A 20487-nucleotide genomic window follows, 5' to 3' on the forward strand; every position below is an offset into this window, starting at 1 on the left:
CCTCTTTCTGTTCCAGGGCAAGTTGAGTCTCGCTCATCCATCTGTGCTCTCAGGAAGCCTCTGAGAGATCGGAAGGAATCCTTTGGGCTTCTGCCAAGTTCTGTCTGTCTTAAGGAGAGGCGCTAGAAATCCTACAAAGCAAATACATTGTTCAGTTACAAAAGTTGTCTAATATCAGGAGAAGAAAAAGGTTCCCTGAGCAAGCATGGATGAGTCTTGGAGGGAACCAGGGCTGGACTGCACCACAGCCCAAACCATGAGCTATTTTATTTATTTAAATTTCTATAACACTTTATATTTTAAAGAGAAATCTCAAAGCGGTTTACAGCATATTAAATCTGTGGAGATAATTAGGGAGGCAGAAGAGGATACATTATTGAAAGATATCCTTCCTAACATGCACTAGCAAGTTCCATATTCTAGCAGAGTTCCATACATCCCCCTTTTTTAGATTACGCAGCGATCAGCTTCTTGCTGACTCATCTGACTCTTACTATTAAAAATTCCTTCCTGGTAAGATCCCTTCCAATCCCTCTTAAATGAATAAGCACAATAATCTGATTCACGTTAATATAAAAGTAGTTTACTCACAGATTTATTCACGTTCACAGACATATCCCTGAAGGCAGGCTTAGGTTACATAACAACTAGAACTATTCCATAAAGAAGTTAGTCCCAAATGACTGCCACTAAGGAGTCACTTCTCCAAACACACAGCAACATACAAAATGGAGAAGACACACTGATCAGAAGATGGAGGCCATGTGCTCCTCCATGCTAGTACAACAGACTGCACCCTCTTCAAGTCACATGTAGTGGAAGTCTGTCCCAGCTCAGGAGGAAACAGAAAGTCTTCTCCTGAGTGGTAGAAAACATCCCCTAATGTGTCCCCTGTAGGAATCTTCTACTTGACTGCAGTTTCACATCCCACAAAATCAATAAAATAGAAATAAAACCATTGGAAGAAAGTCAAATATATAGTCTATAGTCAAAGCAACCTAGCAGAAAACAAATATTCTTATAAAGATTTCAAAATAAAACCATACAAAGGAGGTCAACTACAGAATAGATATTTAACACAGTAGGGCTGGGTGAGTCTGGGTCTCACCCCTAGGCCAGGTGGAAAGGGCCTTTCTAAAAAGGAGAAGAAAGAGGAGGAGGAGGAAGAGGAGGAGGAGGAGGAGGAGGAAGCAGCCTCTAGCTTTCCTAGAAGAAAGATTGCAATGGAAAAGGTGGAGGCAACTGAAGGGATTTCTGGGAGATGAATCAGCCTTGTTGCTCCTGCCTTCCAGTCAATGCATGAAGTCAGAACTGACTGACAAGGAAGTCATTTGTATCTTGTGAATAATGGCTGTTTGGCTCTAGTGGGGGTCCTCAGTTGTTGTTCTCCCCCCCACCCCCACCCCCACTCCCCTGCTTCTGTCTCCTTTCTTGAACTTGGACTCTCTGCCATTCTCAAGGCAGACTCCTGGGGTGGGGTCCCTTTTTCTTTGCTCTGAGGGCCAGGTATGTATCTGGAAAACCCCAGAGAGCCAAGTAAGCGGGGTCAAATACATCTCCCTTGAAATTTAGGCAGGAAATAAATAATAATAATAATAATAATAATAATAATAATAATAATAATAATAATAATTCTCTTAGATAGCTTAACACAGACAGACATTGATGCCAAGGTCCCTGGAGGCTCAGGGAGTAGCAGCGCCCATTTCCGGCTGCTTTGCCAGCAACAATCCCTTTGGGAGAGAGAGGATGTGGTCCTGGGATGCCCTGCTCTGGGTGCGAGGGGATTGCTGCAGTGGCCTCCGTGGGGAGCTGCCCTGGGAGACACTGGGAAACTGGTCCCCAATGCAGCAGCCAGGCTCTGGGCTGGGATCCCTCTCTTTATTCCTGGCCTTTCTCTCCCACCTTTTTTTTGGGGGGGGGCTAGTCCACCTCCTCGTCCAGCTTTGGAAAACCATTTGCACATGTTTCCTCTGTTGTGCAATGAGGCTGAGCGATGTCACACAGAGTTAAAGTCCCAGGGACTCCTTTGTTTAAAGAAGGGAGATCTTTTCTGAAGGGGGGGGCGGAGGGTCAAATGAGTTTGGGATCCTCTGATCTGCAGGAAGGAGAGCGTGGCAGACCTGGCCCCTCCCTGGCAGGACCCTCTCCTCCCTGACTTGGGGTCCCCCCCCCACATGAGCAGATCAGGCCCCCCCTCGCCCCCTCCCCTGCTGCAGCCCTGGGACCCCCACCAGATCCCAGAGAGAGAGGAGACTCACCAGATCCCAGAGAGAGACAGGAGACTCACCAGATCCCAGGAGGGGAGAGCGAGGCAGCCCTTGCAGGAGAGACACAAAGCAACACCCCCCCCCTTCCTTGCAGGAAAGGACTAGGGAGGGAGGGGCCTTGGCTCTGGAGGACCTGGCCCCCCCTTGCTTCCTGTCCTCTCTAGGAAGGCAGCTCGGTTCCCTTTAACCCTTGCAAAGCCAAGTCCCTCCAGCTCAGCCCTCTCTCGCTTGGCAGAACCTCAGATTTCTATTTTTTTTTATGGATTTAGGGGGAGATCTGCCCCCCCTGGCTACGTAAAATCTCTCACTGCCTCCATTTCTTCCCCTTCTATTTGCCAGGAGGTGATGGGACCAGTGGCCATGATAATTCGCTTTTCTGATGTTGACCTTCAGACCATATTTTGCGCTCTCCTCCTTCACCCTCATTAAAAGGTTCTTTAATTCCTCCTCACTTTCCACCATCAAGGTTGTGTCATCTGCATATCTGAGGTTGTTGATATTTCCTCTAGCAATCTTAATTCCGGCTAGGGATTCATCCAGCCCAGCCTTTTGCATGAAGAATTCCACATATAAGTTAAATAAGCAGGGAGACAATATACAGCCTTCTATTTAAAACATAGAACATATGGAAAGTAGACAAATGACACATCACCTCTCAAGATTCTGATACCAACTGCCATGTTCTTCCCTTGGCTCATTGTGTGGCCTTGTGGGACAGAGCCACCTCTCTGGTTCCCCCCTCCATCATTTATGCAAGTTCCCTCCGCTGCTGCTACTGCCACCACATGGAGATGGCATTTTCCCAGCCTCTCTCAAACAATGAACACAATGTTATTTTTTCCTCTTTCTTGAAATTTCCCGTCTATTTTAGTCTGATCAGACCCAACTTCACGGCCTCTTAGAAGAATTTTCTCTCCTTTGGAAACATGGAAGACATCGTCAGAAAATTAAGCACGCTTGCATTTAAAGTTAGACAGCAGCTTCTGAATTTAGAATTGAAGTTTCCAAAGCCAATTTTAAACATGCGGGCGGGGGGGGGGGGTGGACTTTAAAACTCCAAAACCTATGGCAAAAGTTTTCTTAACATTTCTAAGACTTAGGGTGGAAATCCTATTCACTCTGAGTTTTACTGAGGTTGCTCTCTCACACACAAGAACAAGAGCAAATATTTCCCATTTTCTTCATCCCAGTATTGGAGTTAGTGTGCTCATTCTTTCAGTTCTTCCCTCTTTATACTTTTACTACGAGTGGAGTGGAGGGGTTACACCAGCAACTGAGTAAGCTCCCTAGGAGCCTTCTTACTCGCAAGAGGCTGCTTGGTCCACTTCAAAGCATTCACACTTGTATGAACCAACACGGACCCTACCATCGTCATCCTAGACCAGGCTTGTCCAAAGTCCATCCCGGGGGCCTAATCTGGCCCACCGGTCTGTTTAATCCAGCTGCTGTGGCAGTTTATTTCCTGGGGTAAAATCCCCCCCAAAAGCTCAACAACTTCAATGCTAAAAAGAAGGTCAATGATTTTGGTCGGCCATCACGCATGTTCACTTCATCAATTCTGGCCCTCTTTGAACAAAGTTTAGACACCCCTGTCATAGACCCTTCTTTGTGTGCCTCCTCCATGAGAGCAGGCCTTTTCTGCAGCGGCTCCCAATTTGGGGAATGTTCTTCCCAGGAAGGCTCACTGGAGGCCTTCATTACATGGTGTTATAGGGGAACCCCTAAACCTTGAAATTAATAAATAGTAGGAATTTGATACAGTGGTGCCTCGCAAGACGAAATTAATTCGTTCCGCGAGTTTTCTCGTCTTGCGATTTTTTCCTCTTGCAAAGCACGGTTTCGGAAAAGCTTCAAAAATCACCAAAGTCTTCAAAAACCTCAAAAAAGGCTACCCCACCGCGTGCTATGAGTTGCTCCTCGAAGTCAAGTCGCAACTGTATTAACGGTTTTAAGAAAAAGGAAACAAACTTGCAAGACGTTTCCGTCTTGCGAAGCAAGCCCATAGGGAAATACATCTTGCGAAGCAACTCAAAAAACCAAAAACCCTTTCGTCTTGCGAGTTTTTCGTCTGGCGAGGCATTCGTCTTGCGAGGTACCACTGTATTTGGAGTACTGGAGGGAAGACTCTGGGCCAGTGGAAAAATACAGGCGAAGCTTCCTTTCTAAGCCTGGGCCTCACCTGGGATAGTGGTGTTAACATTTCAAAAGATCTTGATGGCCCATCTGAGAACCTGGTTCTGGGTCCTGGTCCTTGCACAGAGCTTGCCATGGTGATGGGTGTACACAAATTAATAATAATAATAATAATAATACCATCACCACTGGCCATGGTGTCCTCCGTCTGAGTTTGGGGTGGGTGACGCCGCTTTGTGGTGCTCCTGGTCCTTTGTGGATGAGCATCTCCACAGGGTGATGCTTGGAAAGTGCTCTTTGACCCATGGAGACTTCAAGGTGGGGTTCCTTGGGGTTTGATTTTATCCCCTAAGAAACATGAAACCACTAGGTGGGGTTATCCAGAGATCTGGGGCACGTTGTCAGCAATTTGCTGGTGACACTCAGTTCTCCTTCTCCTTGACATCTGCAGGTCAGGCAGTCAATGCTCTGGAGCAGTGTTTTGCCTCGATAACGGACTGGATAAGAGCCAACAAATTGAAGTGATGACCTTTGTAGGTCAAGAATTCATCTTGTCAGATAAGAGAGAGAGAGGGTGGTTTTATGTATTAATTCAAGATTAGACCCAAGAAAGGATTCTTGAGGTGGAAGACACGATAGCTGAGACAAAAATGATAGTGGTTGGTGTCATGTGACAAGCAGTGTCATGTGAGAGCAGAAGCAGCAAAGCAGGCTGGTGTCCCCTTCTAGCAGGCTAATCACAAACACAACTTTGGCTTCATCACTGGGACATTACGACGCCCTTACTCTCTAATAATAATAATAATAATAATAATAATAATAATAATAATAATATTTTATTTATATCCCGCCCTCCCCAGCCAAAGCTGGGCTCAGGGTGGCTAACAACAGTAAAATAATACAGCATTCTAAAATCAATTCATTACATAATCAGTTCGAGTCAAATTGATGGCAACCATTGGGCTAGAGTTCTGTGAAGAATTACCAATGGAGGGGGTCAGGCTGTGCCCTGGCCAAAGGCCTGGTGGAACAGCTCCATCTTGCAGGCCCTGCGGAAAGATGTCAAGTCCCACAGGGCCCTAGTCTCTTGTGACAGAATGTTCCACCAGATCGGGGCCATGGCCGAAAAAGCCCTGGCTCTGGTTGAGGCCAGCGTAACCTCTCTGTGGCCTGGGACCTTCAAGATGTTTTTATTTGAAGACCGTAAGTTCCTCTGTGGGACATACCAAGAGAGGCGGTCCTGTAGGTACGAGGGTCCTAGGCTGTATAGGGCTTTAAAGGTTAAAACCAGCACTTTAAACCTGATCCTGTACTGGGCAACAAACACACTGAACTGCTCTCGATTTCTTCAGAACTTGGCAAGGGGAAAGACTGGGGTCCACACCATTGTAGGCACAGCACTGGCAACATGTGGCGCTGCTTTCATGGCATTCATGGTGGCAGAGGCGCCAACTTGAATAAAATATTACCTGCTCCACCCTGCATAATTGATCACAAGACAGTGCACACACACCATTTGAATGGCAATGCCCATCAAATATTTGGTGGCCCCCTCAAGTATTATATTGGGTGTGGGCAGGGGTCCCTTGGCGTTGGCTCCTTTGTACAGTGGCCGTCAACAGAGTTAAGTAACATATTAGATTCTGCTGTTCTGAATCACACCTTTACAAGGTGTGAATAGCTTGGTCTGTGTTGACCACTAGCACCCCAGGAGTCTAGCCAGGGACCTCTCCTGTCATGTCTTGCAAGATTGATGGCTGGAAGTGGCTGTGGTCGCTTCAATCTGCCCTGCATACCAAGCCAAGGAGAACTGATATTTCAATTCTTTATTTTCAAGGAATAAACTGAACAGGAAGACTGGGAAATGTCCACTCGGCCTGCTCGGCTCCTCTCAGAAGAGGAGGGAGGGTGGGGAGGTTTGCCCCCTTGTCTCCAGCAGTTTCAAGAGGAGAAGAAGACAGAGCTGAATTGTAGCTGAAGGAAGAAATGCCTAGTTACAAGATAGTGGTGGAGGAGGGGGGAGTGAGGGAGCAGACGGCAGAGACCTCCCTGGAAAGTTTGGGAGATCCTCCTTCTCCAGAAGGGACTCATTCAGATGTCCTACATGTCAGGAAAAGAGATTCCTGTAGATCTGTTGTCAAAAGTTGTTCCCAGAGCACAGCTTGATGAATATGTATGGCGGTTGCAGTTGTGCTGAAGGATTGCAGCAGTGGGTACATGGAAAGGGGGAGGATGTTGGTATTCCATTCCCCCGCTGTGCAGATGTGTGGGATTGTTTTAGTCACGTCTGTGTTTGACATTCCAGCACTGATTGTTGGAGTCTTGTGAACGGAAGATCCGTTCTGCATTGCTTTTTTGTTCTCTCCTTTCCGAGAGCAAGAAGGAGAGGAGCCATGTTTTCCTTTGTCCTGATTGTGTATATAAATAAAGTAGCTTAGTACTCACACCCCAGAGCCTGGCTTCTGCTGATGCTGTTTCTCTGCTAATGTGTGCTCAGTGTCTCTGGACATGAGTCACAGAATCTCATCAGGGAAGAAGATTGATGGATCCCAGATGAGAAGAGCAGGCTGGCACGTAGAATGTCGTTTGCCGGGTCGCCCGCCCTGCCTAGCGGCAACTACGCCAACATCCTGCTGGCCTGCCTCTACCTCTTCCTGCCGCCCATGGTGAACCCCGTTGTCAGGGATCTGTTTGCAGGGGAGGGGGGAGAGACAGGCATGTACAGAGAGCCCCCCCCCTCTGCTGAGCAGCTGCACTTCGTCAGAGTCAGGGAAGGAAGGGGCAGCTTTCAGGAGACACGGAAGATGAGAGCGGAGCCAAAAAAACTGCGACCAAGGAAAGGAATGAGCAGTAGTTTTCCACGTAAGGAAAAAAAACGGAGAGGGGGGCTTCCGGGTCTTTTATGCTGGAGGGGGAATAGGAGGTTGGCACTTCTGGATTCTGCTTTTGAAACTTCTGCACTGAACATAAGTTTGCACTCAATAAATCCTGAAAAAGACAGGCTGGAATCCTGGGCTCTTCTCTTCGCAAGGATCCACACTCCCTTTCTGACACCCGTAGTCTGTGGGGTGAAGACCCAGCAGATCCGCCAGAGGGTGCTTGGCCTTTTTGGCCAATGGCGGAAGGGGCCTGCAAACCACCAGACACCTCCTTGCCCTCCTGGGTGCCAAGCCGCCCTCTGCCAGTCATGGTGCCTCTCCCACAATGCTGGCATTTGGGTGGAAACCACAAGAGGCGGCCATAAATGTTTGCTTTCGTTTTATTTATCTCATGTATGTTTCCAGTTATTTTTATTAGTAAATAGGGTAAGCCAAAGGTTCTCTCCATATGAACCTTATGAGACTTGTGGCTGCTTCCTGATCCAGCCGAGACTCAGGCAGACTCAGTGGCTGGAAGTGCCTTTGAGCAACTGCAGATGGTTCCACATTCCAGGACCGGGAGAGCCTGGCCTCACGCCTTCGCTTCTTCAAGGCTGGATGACCACAGTGCTCTCCATGTGGGGCATCCCTTGCGCTTGGTCCAGAAGCTTCAGCTGGGGCAGAATGCTGCAGCACGATTGCTGTCAAAGCGAGGCCTTCTCGGCATATGACCCTTTGGCTCAGAGGGCACCACTGATTGCCCATTGGCTACCAGGCCCAGTTCAAGGCCTTTCCATTATCATATGGAACAGTTTACCCATGAGATCCCTTCCTTACCCCACAGGCAGACACTCGACCGCTTCAACTAAAGGTGCCACGCAAGACCTCAGTTGTTTAGTATGACAGCACAGACCCTTTGGAACTCCCTGCCTCTTGAGATCAAGCAGGCGCCTCCCTCCCACCTTTTGGGGGAACCTGCTAAAAACATGCCTGTGCAGGTGCTTAGAAAGTTGAGGTGAATATTAGCATTTTAACTTAGCTTAATCGTAGTTACTGAAAACCAGACTTTCTCAATTTATTCAGATATACATAGAAGATTGGCTGCTTTCTCCTCAATATTTAGCTATCACAAACTCAGCAGCGGTAACAAAGTTGAATGCTGCAAAGTGGACCGTGAAGCCTCTTGCCTGATGTCAAGTGGCAGGGAGTTCCAAAGTACACTTGCTGCCACACCAAAAGATCAATCTTTAAAGTTGGAGGTTCCTACAGGGCAGGGCTGGCAGGTTGCACAGTCAGTGGCCCAGTATTAGTGCTTTCTAAACAAAAGCATATCATTTCCTCTTCCAGAAATGCTTAATTCTGAATTCAAGGGACACGGAAGTCTTTACAGACAGAGATGACAAGACAGCTTTCCAGATTAGTTAGCTGGGAGTGAGACAGTTGGCAGAGTGGCACTGGGCTCGCTAAGATGCCAGATACTACAGGAATTGCTTTCTTGAGCCTTTTTAGCATTGCAATACCATTTTCAATTTTTTTTTTGAAGATTCATTTTTAAGTCATGGCCGTGTGTGAGCAAATACTCCACATCTGCCAAGCTTTCAGGAGCAGGACTAAGGGGTGAAATGAAGCCCCCCAGATCCCCAAAGGTTGAGGGAAAGGGTCTATCTCCTTTCTTCCTTTTCATTATCAGTTCTTTCCACCTAAGAAATGGGAAGAAAGCAGCTGCTCATGCTAAGCGCAGCGTTTGTTGGGGTGGAGATTAATGAGCTGACAATGGTATGATTCATCAGTAAGAAATATGATTTGTTCTTATCTGTAAGTGAAGACACATTTGAAACAATACAGAAGCAGTCAAAGGGAATTTCCTAGGAAGTCTTTTATTCAATCTCACCTGCAATCATGTGTGCTGAACACACAGAAACACATAGATAATGTGAAATAACTGGGAGTTACAGACTCCAAATAACACTCAACACATGCAAGCAGATTAATGGAAGAGGACACCTTATTTCCCCACTTCCTTTAAAAAAAATTGCTTTTATTTATTTTCATGGTAGGGAAGATAATTTTAAAGAAAGCAATGGTTACAACAGTAAACAACAAATAACTTCTCCTGATGGAATTGCAGACTTTCATCCTGCCATGTGTTACAAGTTTCATTTGATTACTCTAAAAGATCACGCCACACTTTCCCATGAGTGCTGGGTGGATTACGGCAAAAGTCTTAACAACTTACATATTCAATAAAATTGGCCACATGTTATAAAAGGAATATGGATTGTGTCCCCTCACCTTCTTGATTTCCCCTGGCAAACAAAATTTAATATACTTAAATTGTGGAGCCCAGAACTGAACACAGTATTCTAGGTGGGGCGTGACCATGGCAGAATAAAGTGGTACTATTCCTGCCCTTGATCTGATTCTACCTTCTGCCACATTGGCCTCCGCTCCCTGTTTGGTGTCGTCTGCAAATGTGATGAGCATCCCCTCAGTTCCTTCATCCAAGACATTTATAAAGACGTTGAACAACAACGGGCCCAGGACAGAACCCTGCAGCACCCCTCTTGTCACTTTTCCCCAGGATGAGGAGGAACCATGGAGGAAAATTTGGGTTCGGTCAGTCAAATCCACCTAACAGTTACCTCATTCAGCCTCATTTTACCAGCTTCCTCACATAAATATCACAGGGGACTTTGTCAAAAACCTTACTGAAATTAAGATGCACTATTACCACAGCAGTCCCCTGAGAAACAGTCTGTAACTCCATCCAAAAAAAGAAAAAGAAAAAAGAGAGATTTCTCTAGTTTGACTCGTTTTTGAGAAAGCCATGCTTTCAACCTGTCTGTTTATGTTGTGAACCAACATGAAATCTTCAGATGAAGGGTGCATGAATTATAAAATGATAATAATAAGGATATTGACAAGCTGGAACATGTGCAAATGAAGGCAATCAAGATGGTGTTATTTTATTTATGCATTTATTTCATTTCTATAGCACCCTATAGTAGGGGTGCCATGTTGAGTAAAATATAGGAGGGGTTTAGTAAGCCCCGCCTCAGTTAAACAGTCACAGGATGCGGTGCAAGCATGCCATTTGAATGGCTATTCCTATGAACTGGGGGGTGGCCCCCTCACATATCTAATTGGGGGGCAAAGAGCCCTCAGACTCTAAGAGTTGGCTCCCATTCCCTACACTCACAGGTCACAGGACAGTTACAACATAAAATCACACAATGAAAACACAAAACACCGCCCCCAAAACCTGTAACCCCCACCTCCCCACCACATTGTAAAAGGGCATTAGATGTCAATCAGCCAAAGGACTGGTTAAAGAGATGAGTTTTTCCCTGGTGCTGAAAGCTGTATAATGAAGGGTTTTGGGAACTTTGTATGAATTTTTTGATGGGAACTGAGAGAGGAGCTCCTCCTGAAGCTCTTTCCACATTCCACACACTGATATGGTTTCTCCCCTGTATGAATTCTCTGATGGGAAGTGAGATGGTGGTTGAAACTGAAGCTCTTTCCACATTCCACACAATGATAGGGTTTCTCCCCAGTATGAATTCTTTGATGGGAAGTGAGATGGGCACTCTGACTGAAGCTCTTTCCACATTCCACACACTGATAGGGTTTCTCCCCTGCATGAATTCTTTGATGGGAAGTGAGACTGTGGCTCTGAGTGAAGCTCTTTCCACATTCCACACACTGATAGGGTTTCTCCCCAGTATGAATTCTTTGATGGGAAGTGAGATGGGCACTCTGACTGAAGCTCTTTCCACATTCCACACACTGATAGGGTTTCTCCCCTGCATGAATTCTTTGATGGGAAGTGAGACTGTGGCTCTGAGTGAAGCTCTTTCCACATTCCACACACTGATAGGGTTTCTCCCCTGCATGAATTCTTTGATGGGAAGTGAGACTGTGGCTCTGAGTGAAGCTCTTTCCACATTCCACACACTGATAGGGTTTCTCCCCTGTATGAATTCTCTGATGGGAAGTGAGATGGTGGTTGAAACTGAAGCTCTTTCCACATTCCACACACTGATAGGGTTTCTCCCCTGTATGAATTCTCTGATGGTAAGTGAGAGAGGAGCTATAAGTGAAGCTCTTTCCACATTCCACACACTGATAGGGTTTCTCCCCTGTATGAATTCTCTGATGGTAAGTGAGAGAGGAGCTATCAGTGAAGCTCTTTCCGCATTCCACATACTGATGGGGTTTCTCCCCTGTATGAATTCTGTGATGGGAAGTGAGAGAGGAGCTCCGACTGAAGCTCTTTCCACATTCCACACACTGATAGGGTTTCTCCCCTGCATGAATTCTTTGATGGGAAGTGAGATTCTGGCTCTGAGTGAAGCTCTTTCAACATTCCACACACTGATAGGGTTTCTCCCCTGTATGAATTCTTTGATGGGAAGTGAGATTGACCTTTTGACTGAATCTCTTTCCACATTCCATGCACTGATATGGTTTCTTCCCTGTATGAATTCTTTGATGGGAAGTGAGATTGACCTTTTGACTGAATCTCTTTCCACATTCCACACACTGATATGCTTTCTTCCCAATGGGATTTCTTTGATGGGAAGTGGAAAAGGAACTTTTCCCACATTCAAGATATTTATTCAGCTTCTCCATTGTGGGGATTTTGTTATGGTCACCCATGTTGTTAATTTCCAGTCCATCACTATCTGCAATGAAGAGAAGTGGATTAGCGCCTCAGGGAGAAATAAATGAAGAATACTTGTTAACTCTGGTAATAGAGGAATAACACAAGTGGGTTAGATGGATGGTTTTCTGAAGCGTTGGGTGCATTAATTAACGGGGATCAACTGACATCCTTTGGGGAACCTGTGATTCGATAAGCCTGGCTCTTCTCTTGAATCGATTTTGTTTGGCTCCATCATGGCATCCCTCCGTTTCCAATGTCACTCTTCTCTTTGGACAACCAAAGACTGACGGGAGGAAAAACAAAAACTGAAAACCTGACAGAAGCTACTTCAACTTCCCTAACAACTCTGAAGTTTACAGTCAAAAGGGCCTGGGGAGTTCAGACCAGGCTGCTGCTTGTTTAATAAGCTGCAACGGGAGGAAGAACATTCACAGAAAAAACAGTAATTTACTATTCAAGGGGTTTGGGGGGGGGGGATACTGTAATATCCAGTGTTGTAGGGGGCGCTGTTGAGGTCTGTGAAAATATATGAGGTTCGTGACATATGGAGTTTTGAATTTAAAAACTGATATTATGATTCCACTAGGAGCCTTACCAAGAGAGGCCATGATCCCAGAATTCTCCTCCATGACGCCCTTATGCAGAGCTCTCTGGTCAGGATGCAGCAACGCCCACTCCTCATCCGTGAAACAAACAGCAACATCTTCAAAGCACACTGGACCCTATAAGAAGAAGGGAAATGTCCTACTCTGAGACAACACTGTTGTTCACCACCACTCCTTGAGCTAGGACATTGTTCCACCCCTTGGCCTCTGTCCCCACAAGGCTGCTTCCCCTGACCTGATCTGGTTCCACAGCCGCTGCTTCCATTCTGTCCCCATTCAGAGATGGATGAACAGGTCTAGCCAGTATCACTGTGTTACCTGCAAGAGGAAAAAGGTAAGGGGGAGGCCTAGAGTGCCTTCTTGTCTCACAGGTGAATCAGTGCATCTCAAACTACACAGGGGCCTTTGAGAAAGTCTTGCCTGCTGAGTGCATTTGGATATTTGGGTGCATTAGAGATGTTCTGTGTGAAAAAACATATCTTCCCTCCTCTGATGAGTTGGAAAACCAACAGAATGAGACCAAACAGAGAAAAAAATCCTCCCTCCTTACCCAGCTGCCTCCCTCTGGTGTCCAGCGGAGGCCTCTCTGCCTCAGAAGAAATCTGGTCCATTTCTGCAAAGAGATCCTTTCCCTGAAAAAGAAACAAGGATTCAAAAGAGAGAATGGGGAGAAGGATTTAAAAATGAATGTCAGAGAGAATTCCGGCTGATCGCGGGAGCGAAGACAAGCGGGATTTCTCTCTGGAGAGGGAATCCAGCTCTTGGGAGGAAAAAGGGGGTGCTGCAAGGGCGCCGCAGCCCCCTAAAACACCCCTGGAAGGAGATCCAGGGGGCAGGATCCCGGCACAGCCGTTTTGCGATTCCCCCGACCGCCAGGTAACCTCCTTTGGAGGCGACGAAAACATTAATGAAATGTTTAAAAAAGATGTATTAGAAAGAGGTTTTACCGACAAGGAATCAAAATATCAATTGGAAGTACTGAATAATGACGCAAAAAAATTGTCTAAAATGTATAAATTATTATTGGAATGGTATACAAAGGACGAGGAGGTTAAATCGGTTATGATCCATTGGGCCAAAGATTTTGGATATAATATACAATTTAAAGACTGGGTTAAATTGTGGAATGAAGGACTGAAATTTACTGCGTGTACTATAATAAAGGAAAATGTGATGAAAATGATATATAGATGGTATGTAACACCAGTAAAATCAGCAAAAATTTATAAAGTAAGTAATAAATGTTGGAAGTGTAAAGAAAAAGAAGGAACATTTTACCATATGTGGTGGGAGTGTAAAAAAGTGAAATGCTTTTGGGAAAGGATATATAATGAGTTACAAAAGATGTTGAAATATACATTTGTTAAGAAACCAGAAGCATTTCTATTAGGAATAATAGGAAATGAAATTAATAAGAAAGAATGGAAGTTATTTTTATACGCAGTAACGGCAGCAAGAATACTAATGGCCCAAAAATGGAAACAAGAAGAATTACCTATGATTGAAAAATGGAGAATGAAATTAATGGAATACGGAGAACTTGATAAATTAACAGGACGGATCTGGAACCGACGAAACCAGAGATTCACTGAAGACTGGATTAAATTTACAGATTATATGAAAACTATATGTGATGACCAGATAACATTTGTAAGCTTTCAGGAAGCTCTGTGAGAATGTATGGTAGAAATATTGTTTAAAAAATAAGGTAAATTAAGATATTATTGTAGTGCAATATTAAATTAAGAAATGTGCAAGAAGTGATCAAGACGGAGAATTATCAGACATGTTGATGGAAGTAAAAAAAAAGATGTTGGTGATAAATTGGATGTTTTGTTTTGTATAGTTTTATATTGGAAAACTAATAAAAAATATATTAAAAAAATAAAAAATAAAAAATGAATGTCAGGGCCAACAGCTTTAAGGATGTCAGAACTCATTCCATGGACACCTTCTCAGAAAAAGGATGGGCCATCAGCAGACCATTATGGGATGTTCTCTGTCCTGTTTGGAGCCCCTTGGGAGTATCCAGAGGAAAGTCTCTCTCACCTGCTTTCTCTCCTCTGCCTGACTCAGGAGGAAACCTTCAGCCAGGGCCACCGCCTGGGAACTGGTCTCCGCTCCGCATTCCCTCACCCAGCTCTCCATCTCCGGGGGAAGGACAGCCAGGAACTGCTCCAAGATCACCAGGTCCAGCATCTCAGCTTTCGTGTGCCTTTCTGGCTTCAGCCACTGATGGCAAAGGTGGTAGAGTCGGCTACAAACCTCTCGGGGTCCTTTGGCCTCCTGGCAGCAGAACTGCCTCAACTGCTGGCTCTGCACCTCTGAGCGGAGGGTGTCCTCCTCACCCAGGATCTTCTGCACAGAGTTTTCCCAGAATCCCCCACTGCTCCCAGTTTGGATGGCATGGCCTCTTTCTGTTCCAGGGCAAGTTGAGTCTCGCTCATCCATCTGTGCTCTCAGGAAGCCTCTGAGAGATCGGAAGGAACCCTTTGGGCTTCTGCCAAGTTCTGTCTGTCTTAAGGAGAGGCGCTACAAATCCTACAAAGCAAATACATTGTTCAGTTACAAAAGTTGTCTAAGATCAGGAGAAGAAAAAGGTTCCCTGAGCAAGCATGGATGAGTCTTGGAGGGAACCAGGGCTGGACTGCACCACAGCCCAAATCATGAGCTATTTTATTTATTTAAATTTCTATAACACTTTATATTTTAAAGAGAAATCTCAAAGCGGTTTACAGCATATTAAATCTGTGGAGATAATTGGGGAGTTAGAAGAAGATATATTATTGAATGATATGCTTCCTAACATGCACTAGCAAGTTCCATATTCTAGCAGAGTTCCATACATCCCCCTTTTTTAGATTACGCAGCGATCAGCTTCTTGCTGACTCTTCTGAGTCTTACTATTAAAAATAACTTCCTGGTAAGATCCCTTCCAATCCCTTTTAAACGAATAAGCCCAATAATCTGATTCACGTTAATATAAAAGTAGTTTACTCACAGATTTGTTCACGTTCACAGACATATCCCTGAAGGCAGGCTTAGGTTACACAACAACTAGAACTATTCCATAAAGAAATTAGTCCCAATGACTGCCACTAAAGAGTCACTTCTCCAAACACACAGCAACATACAAAATGGAGAAGACACACTGATCAGAAGATGGAGGCCGTGTGCTCCTCCATGCTAGTACAACAGACTGCACCCTCTTCAAGTCACATGTAGTGGAAGTCTGTCCCAGCTCAGGAGGAAACAGGAAGTCTTCTCCTGAGTGGTAGAAAACATCCCCTAATGTGTCCCCTGTAGGAATCTTCTACTTGACTGCAGTTTCACATCCCACAAAATCAATAAAACAGAAATAAAGCAAGCTAAAGAAAGTCAAATATATAGACTATAGTCAAAGCAACATAACAGAAAACAAATACTCTCTTAAAGATATCAAAATAAAACATTACAAAGGAGGTCAACTACAGAATAGATATTTAACACAGTAGGGCTGGGTGAGTCTTGGCCTCACCCCCTAGGCCAGGTGAAAAGGGCCTTTTTAAAAAGGAGAAGAAAGAGGAGGAGGAGGAAGAGGAAGAGGAGGAGGAGGAAGCAGCCTCTAGCTCTCCTAGAAGAAAGATTGCAATGGAAAATGTGGAGGCAACTGAAAGGATTTCTGGGAGAAGAATCATCCTGGTTTCTCCTGCCTTCCAGTCAATGCATGAAGTCAGAACTGACTGACAAGGAAGTCATTTGTATCTTGTGGAAAATGGATGCTTGGCTCTAGTGGGGGTCCTCACGAGTTGTTCTCCCCCCACCCCCACTCCCCTGCTTCTGTCTCCTTTTCTTGCACTTGGACTCTCTGCCGCTCTCAAGACAGACTCCTGGGGTGGGGTCCCTTTTTCTTTGCTCTTAGGGCCAGGTATGTATCTGGAAAACCCCAGAGAGCCAAGTAAGTGGGGTCAAATACATCTCCCTTGAAATTTAGGCAGGAAATAATAATAATAATAATAATAATAATAATAATAATAATAATAATAATAATTCTCTTAGATAGCTTAACACAGTCCCTGCAGGCTCAGTGAGTAGCAGCGCTCATTTCTGGCTCGGCTGCTTTGCCAGCAACAACCCCTTTGGGAGAGAGAGGATGTGGTCCTGGGATGCCCTGCTCTGGGTGCGAGGGGATTGCTGCAGTGGCCTCCGTGGGGAGCTGCCCTGGGAGACACTGGGAAACTGGTCCCCAATGCAGCAGCCAGACTGGGCTGGGATCCCTCTCTTTATTCCTGGCCTTTCTCTCCCACCCTTTTTTTTTGGGGGGGGGGCTAGTCCACCTCCTCCTCTGGTTTTGGAAAACCATTTGCAGATGTTTCCTCGGTTGTGCAATGAGGCTGAGCGATGTCACACAGAGTTATAGTCCCAGGGACTCCTTTGTTTAAAGAAGAGAGATCTTTTCTGAAGGGGGGGGGGGCAAATGAGTTTGGGATCCTCTGATCTGCAGGAAGGAGAGCGTGGCAGACCTGGCCCCTCCCTGGCAGGACCCTCTCCTCCCTGACTTGGGGTCCCCCCCCCGCAGGAGCAGATCAGGCCCCCCCCAGGCCCCCTCCCCTGCTGCAGCCCTGCCCCCCCCGTCTCCCCACCGCACCCTCTGGGGGGAGAGAGAGGAGACTCACCAGATCCCAGGAGAGACACCAAAGCAAGGAAAGGACTGGGGAGGGAGGGGCTTTGGCTCTGGAGGACCTGGCCCCCCTTGCTTCCTGTCCTCTCTAGGAAGGCAGCTCGGTTCCCTTTAACCCTTGCAAAGCCAAGTCCCTCCAGCTCAGCCCTCTCTCGCTTGGCAGAACCTCAGATTCGTATTATTTTTTTATGCATTTAGGGGGAGATCTGCCCCCCCTGGCTACGTAAAATCTCTCACTGCCTCCATTTCTTCCCCTTCTATTTGCCAGGAGGTGATGGGACCAGTGGCCATGATCTTCGTTTTTTTGATGTTGAGCTTCAGACCATATTTTGCGCTCTCCTCTTTCACCCTCATTAAAAGGTTCTTTAATTCCACCTCACTTTCTGCCATCAAGGTTGTGTCATCTGCATATCTGAGGTTGTTGATATTTCTTCTAGCAATCTTAATTCCGGCTAGGGATTCATCCAGCCCAGCCTTCTGCATGATGAATTCCGCATATAAGTTAAATAAGCAGGGAGACAATATACAGCCTTCTATTTAAAACATAGAACATATGAAAAGTAGACAAATGACACATCACCTCTCAAGATTCTGACACCAACTGCCATGTTCTTCCCTTGGCTCATTGTGTGGCCTTGTGGGACAGAGCCATCTCTCTGGTTCCCCCCTCCATCATTTATGCAAGTTCCCTCCGCTGCTGCTACTGCCACCACATGGAGATGGCATTTTCCCAGCCTCTCTCAAACAATGAACACAATGTTATTTTTTCCTCTTTCTTGAAATTTCCCGTCTATTTTAGTCTGATCAGACCCAACTTCACGGCCTCTTAGAAGAATTTTCTCTCCTTTGGAAACATGGAAGACATCGTCAGAAAATTAAGCACGCTTGCATTTAAAGTTAGGCAGCAGCTTCTGAATTTAGAATTGAAGTTTCCAAAGCCAATTTTAAACAAGCGGGCGGGGGGGGGGGTGGACTTTAAAACTCCAAAACCTATGGCAAAAGTTTTCTTAACATTTCTAAGACTTAGGGTGGAAATCCTATTCACTCTGAGTTTTACTGAGGTTGCTCTCTCACACACAAGAACAAGAGCAAATATTTCCCATTTTCTTCACCCCAGTATTTGAGTTAGTGTGCTCATTCTTTCGGTTCCCTCTTTATACTTTTACTACGAGTGGAGTGGAGGGGTTACACCAGCAACTGAGAAAGCTCCCCAGGAGCCTTCTTACTCGCAAGAGGCTGCTTGGTCCACTTCAAAGCATTCACACTTGTATGAACCAACACGGACCTTACCATCGTCATCCTAGACCAGGCTTGTCCAAAGTCCATCCCGGGGGCCTAATCTGGCCCACCGGTCTGTTTAATCCAGCTGCAGTGGCAGTTTATTTCCTGGGGTAAAATCTCCCCAAAAAGCTCAACAACTTCAATGCTAAAAAGGTCAATGATTTTGGTCGGCCATCACGCATGTTCACTTCATCAATTCTGGCCCTCTTTGAACAAAGTTTGGACACCCCTGTCATAGACCCTTCTTTGTCTGCCTCCTCCATGAGAGCAGGCCTTTTCTGCAGCGGCTCCCAATTTGGGGAATGTTCTTCCCAGGAAGGCTCACTGGAGGCCTTCATTACATGGTGTTATAGGGGAACCCCTAAACCTTGAAATTAATAAATAGTAGGAATTTGATACAGTGGTGCCTCACAAGACGAAATTAATTCGTTCCGCGAGTTTTCTCGTCTTGCGATTTTTTCGTCTTGCGAAGCACGGTTTCGGAAAAGCTTCAAAAATCACCAAAGTCTTCAAAAACCTCAAAAAAGGCTACCCCACCGCGTGCTATGAGTTGCTCCTCGAAGTCAAGTCGCAACTCTATTAACGGTTTTAAGAAAAAGGAAACAAACTTGCAAGACGTTTCCGTCTTGCGAAGCAAGCCCATAGGGAAATATGTCTAGCGAAGCAACTCAAAAAACCAAAAACCCTTTCGTCTTGCGAGTTTTTCGTCTGGCGAGGCATTCGTCTTGCGAGGTACCACTGTATTTGGAGTACTGGAGGGAAGACTCTGGGCCAGTGGAAAAATACAGGCTAAGCTTCCTTTCTAAGCCTGGGCCTCACCTGGGATAGTGGTGTCAACATTTCAAAAGATCTTGATGGCCCATCTGAGAACCTGGTCCTGGGTCCTGGTCCTTGCGCAGAGCTTGCCATGGTGATGGGTGTACACAAATTAATAATAATAATAATAATACCATCACCACTGGCCATGGTGTCCTCCGTCTGAGTTTGGGGTGGGTGACGCCGCTTTGTGGTGCTCCTGGTCCTTTGTGGATGAGCATCTCCACAGGGTGATGCTTGGGAAGTGCTCTTTGACCCATGGAGACTTCAATGTGGGGTTCCTTGGGGTTTGATTTTATCCCCTAAGAAACATGAAACCACTAGGTGGGGTTATCCAGAGATCTGGGGCACATTGTCAGCAACTTGCTGGTGACACTCAGTTCTCCTTCTCCTTGACATCTGCAGGTCAGGCAGTCAATGCTCTGGAGCAGTGTTTTGCCTCGATAACGGACTGGATAAGAGCCAACAAATTGAAGTGATGACCTTTGTAGGTCAAGAATTCATCTTGTCAGATAAGAGAGAGAGAGGGTGGTTTTATGTATTAATTCAAGATTAGACCCAAGAAAGGATTCTTGAGGTGGAAGACACGATAGCTGAGACAAAAATGATAGTGGTTGGTGTCATGTGACAAGCAGTGTCATGTGAGAGCAGAAGCAGCAAAGCAGGCTGGGAAGTGCTGGGACTGCACAATCATTCGGGCCTACTAAAGTTATTCAAGCCTAACTGCTAACTGTTGAGTCACTCTGACATGTGACTCATTCTCCTTATAAGTAGCAGCCTTTCTCTCTCTGTGTTCTCAGGAAGATTTCAGTCAGAGTCAGTCTGCCTCAGTTGTGAGCAGAGTCAGCATGTAATCTCAGTCAAACTGTTTGGAACCATGTTGTTTATGAAGAAGTTTACTTTAACTCAGTAAAGCTCTTATTCTTTCACTGAAAAACTCTGCATTATTAATTTACGCTGCGCGACAGTTGGAATTTATGCCTCAAATGGAAAAAAGTGGATTTTTAAAAGAAGCTTGAAAAATAGCTGGTTGAAAAATATGATGGGAAAATAATGTTAATGGTAGACTACAATGGAATTTTATCGGAGACTTCCGGCAAAGCACTCTCACAATCAGGTCGGGGGGAAATGTTCCTGCTGGATCAAGCACCTCCCGATCGCAGCAAGGCAAGGAAAACACAGGGAGAAGTGGCTG

At 45.7% G+C, this 20487-nt stretch overlaps 1 protein-coding gene across 2 annotated transcripts; it reads right to left on the reverse strand.

The window, feature by feature from the left end:
- Positions 1 to 10225: 10225 nt before the first annotated feature.
- LOC310705279 (zinc finger protein 202-like) lies at positions 10226 to 18078 on the reverse strand. Of its 2 annotated transcripts, XM_083499892.1 has the most exons (6): positions 17776 to 18078; positions 14585 to 15076; positions 13086 to 13167; positions 12771 to 12853; positions 12526 to 12652; positions 11959 to 12213 (listed from the first exon to the last, which is right to left on the reverse strand). In XM_083499892.1, the coding sequence occupies exons 2-6, from the start codon at positions 14984 to 14986 to the stop codon at positions 12077 to 12079; spliced, it is 831 nt and encodes a 276-aa protein (XP_083356018.1). In that variant the 5' UTR covers positions 14987 to 15076; positions 17776 to 18078; the 3' UTR covers positions 11959 to 12076. The 2 variants fall into 2 exon arrangements, with proteins under 2 accessions (XP_083356017.1, XP_083356018.1); XM_083499891.1 differs by lacking the exons at positions 11959 to 12213; positions 17776 to 18078 and adding an exon at positions 10226 to 11949.
- Positions 18079 to 20487: the final 2409 nt, after the last annotated feature.

This window comes from Podarcis liolepis, assembly GCF_965112155.1.
Source record: "Podarcis liolepis genome assembly, chromosome: 4".
Lineage (NCBI taxonomy): Eukaryota > Metazoa > Chordata > Lepidosauria > Squamata > Lacertidae > Podarcis > Podarcis liolepis.

Bases quoted from the DNA above. Each gene is read 5' to 3' on its own strand.
- LOC310705279 (XM_083499891.1), bottom strand. From the start codon at position 14,986: ATGGATGAGCGAGACTCAACTTGCCCTGGAACAGAAAGAGGCCATGCC. The intron at 13,168-14,584 runs GTGAGAGAGACT...TTTCTTTTTCAG, and splicing joins AGGCAGAGGAGAGAAAGCAG to GGAAAGGATCTCTTTGCAGA. The intron at 12,854-13,085 runs GTAAGGAGGGAG...TTCCTCTTGCAG, and splicing joins CACCAGAGGGAGGCAGCTGG to GTAACACAGTGATACTGGCT.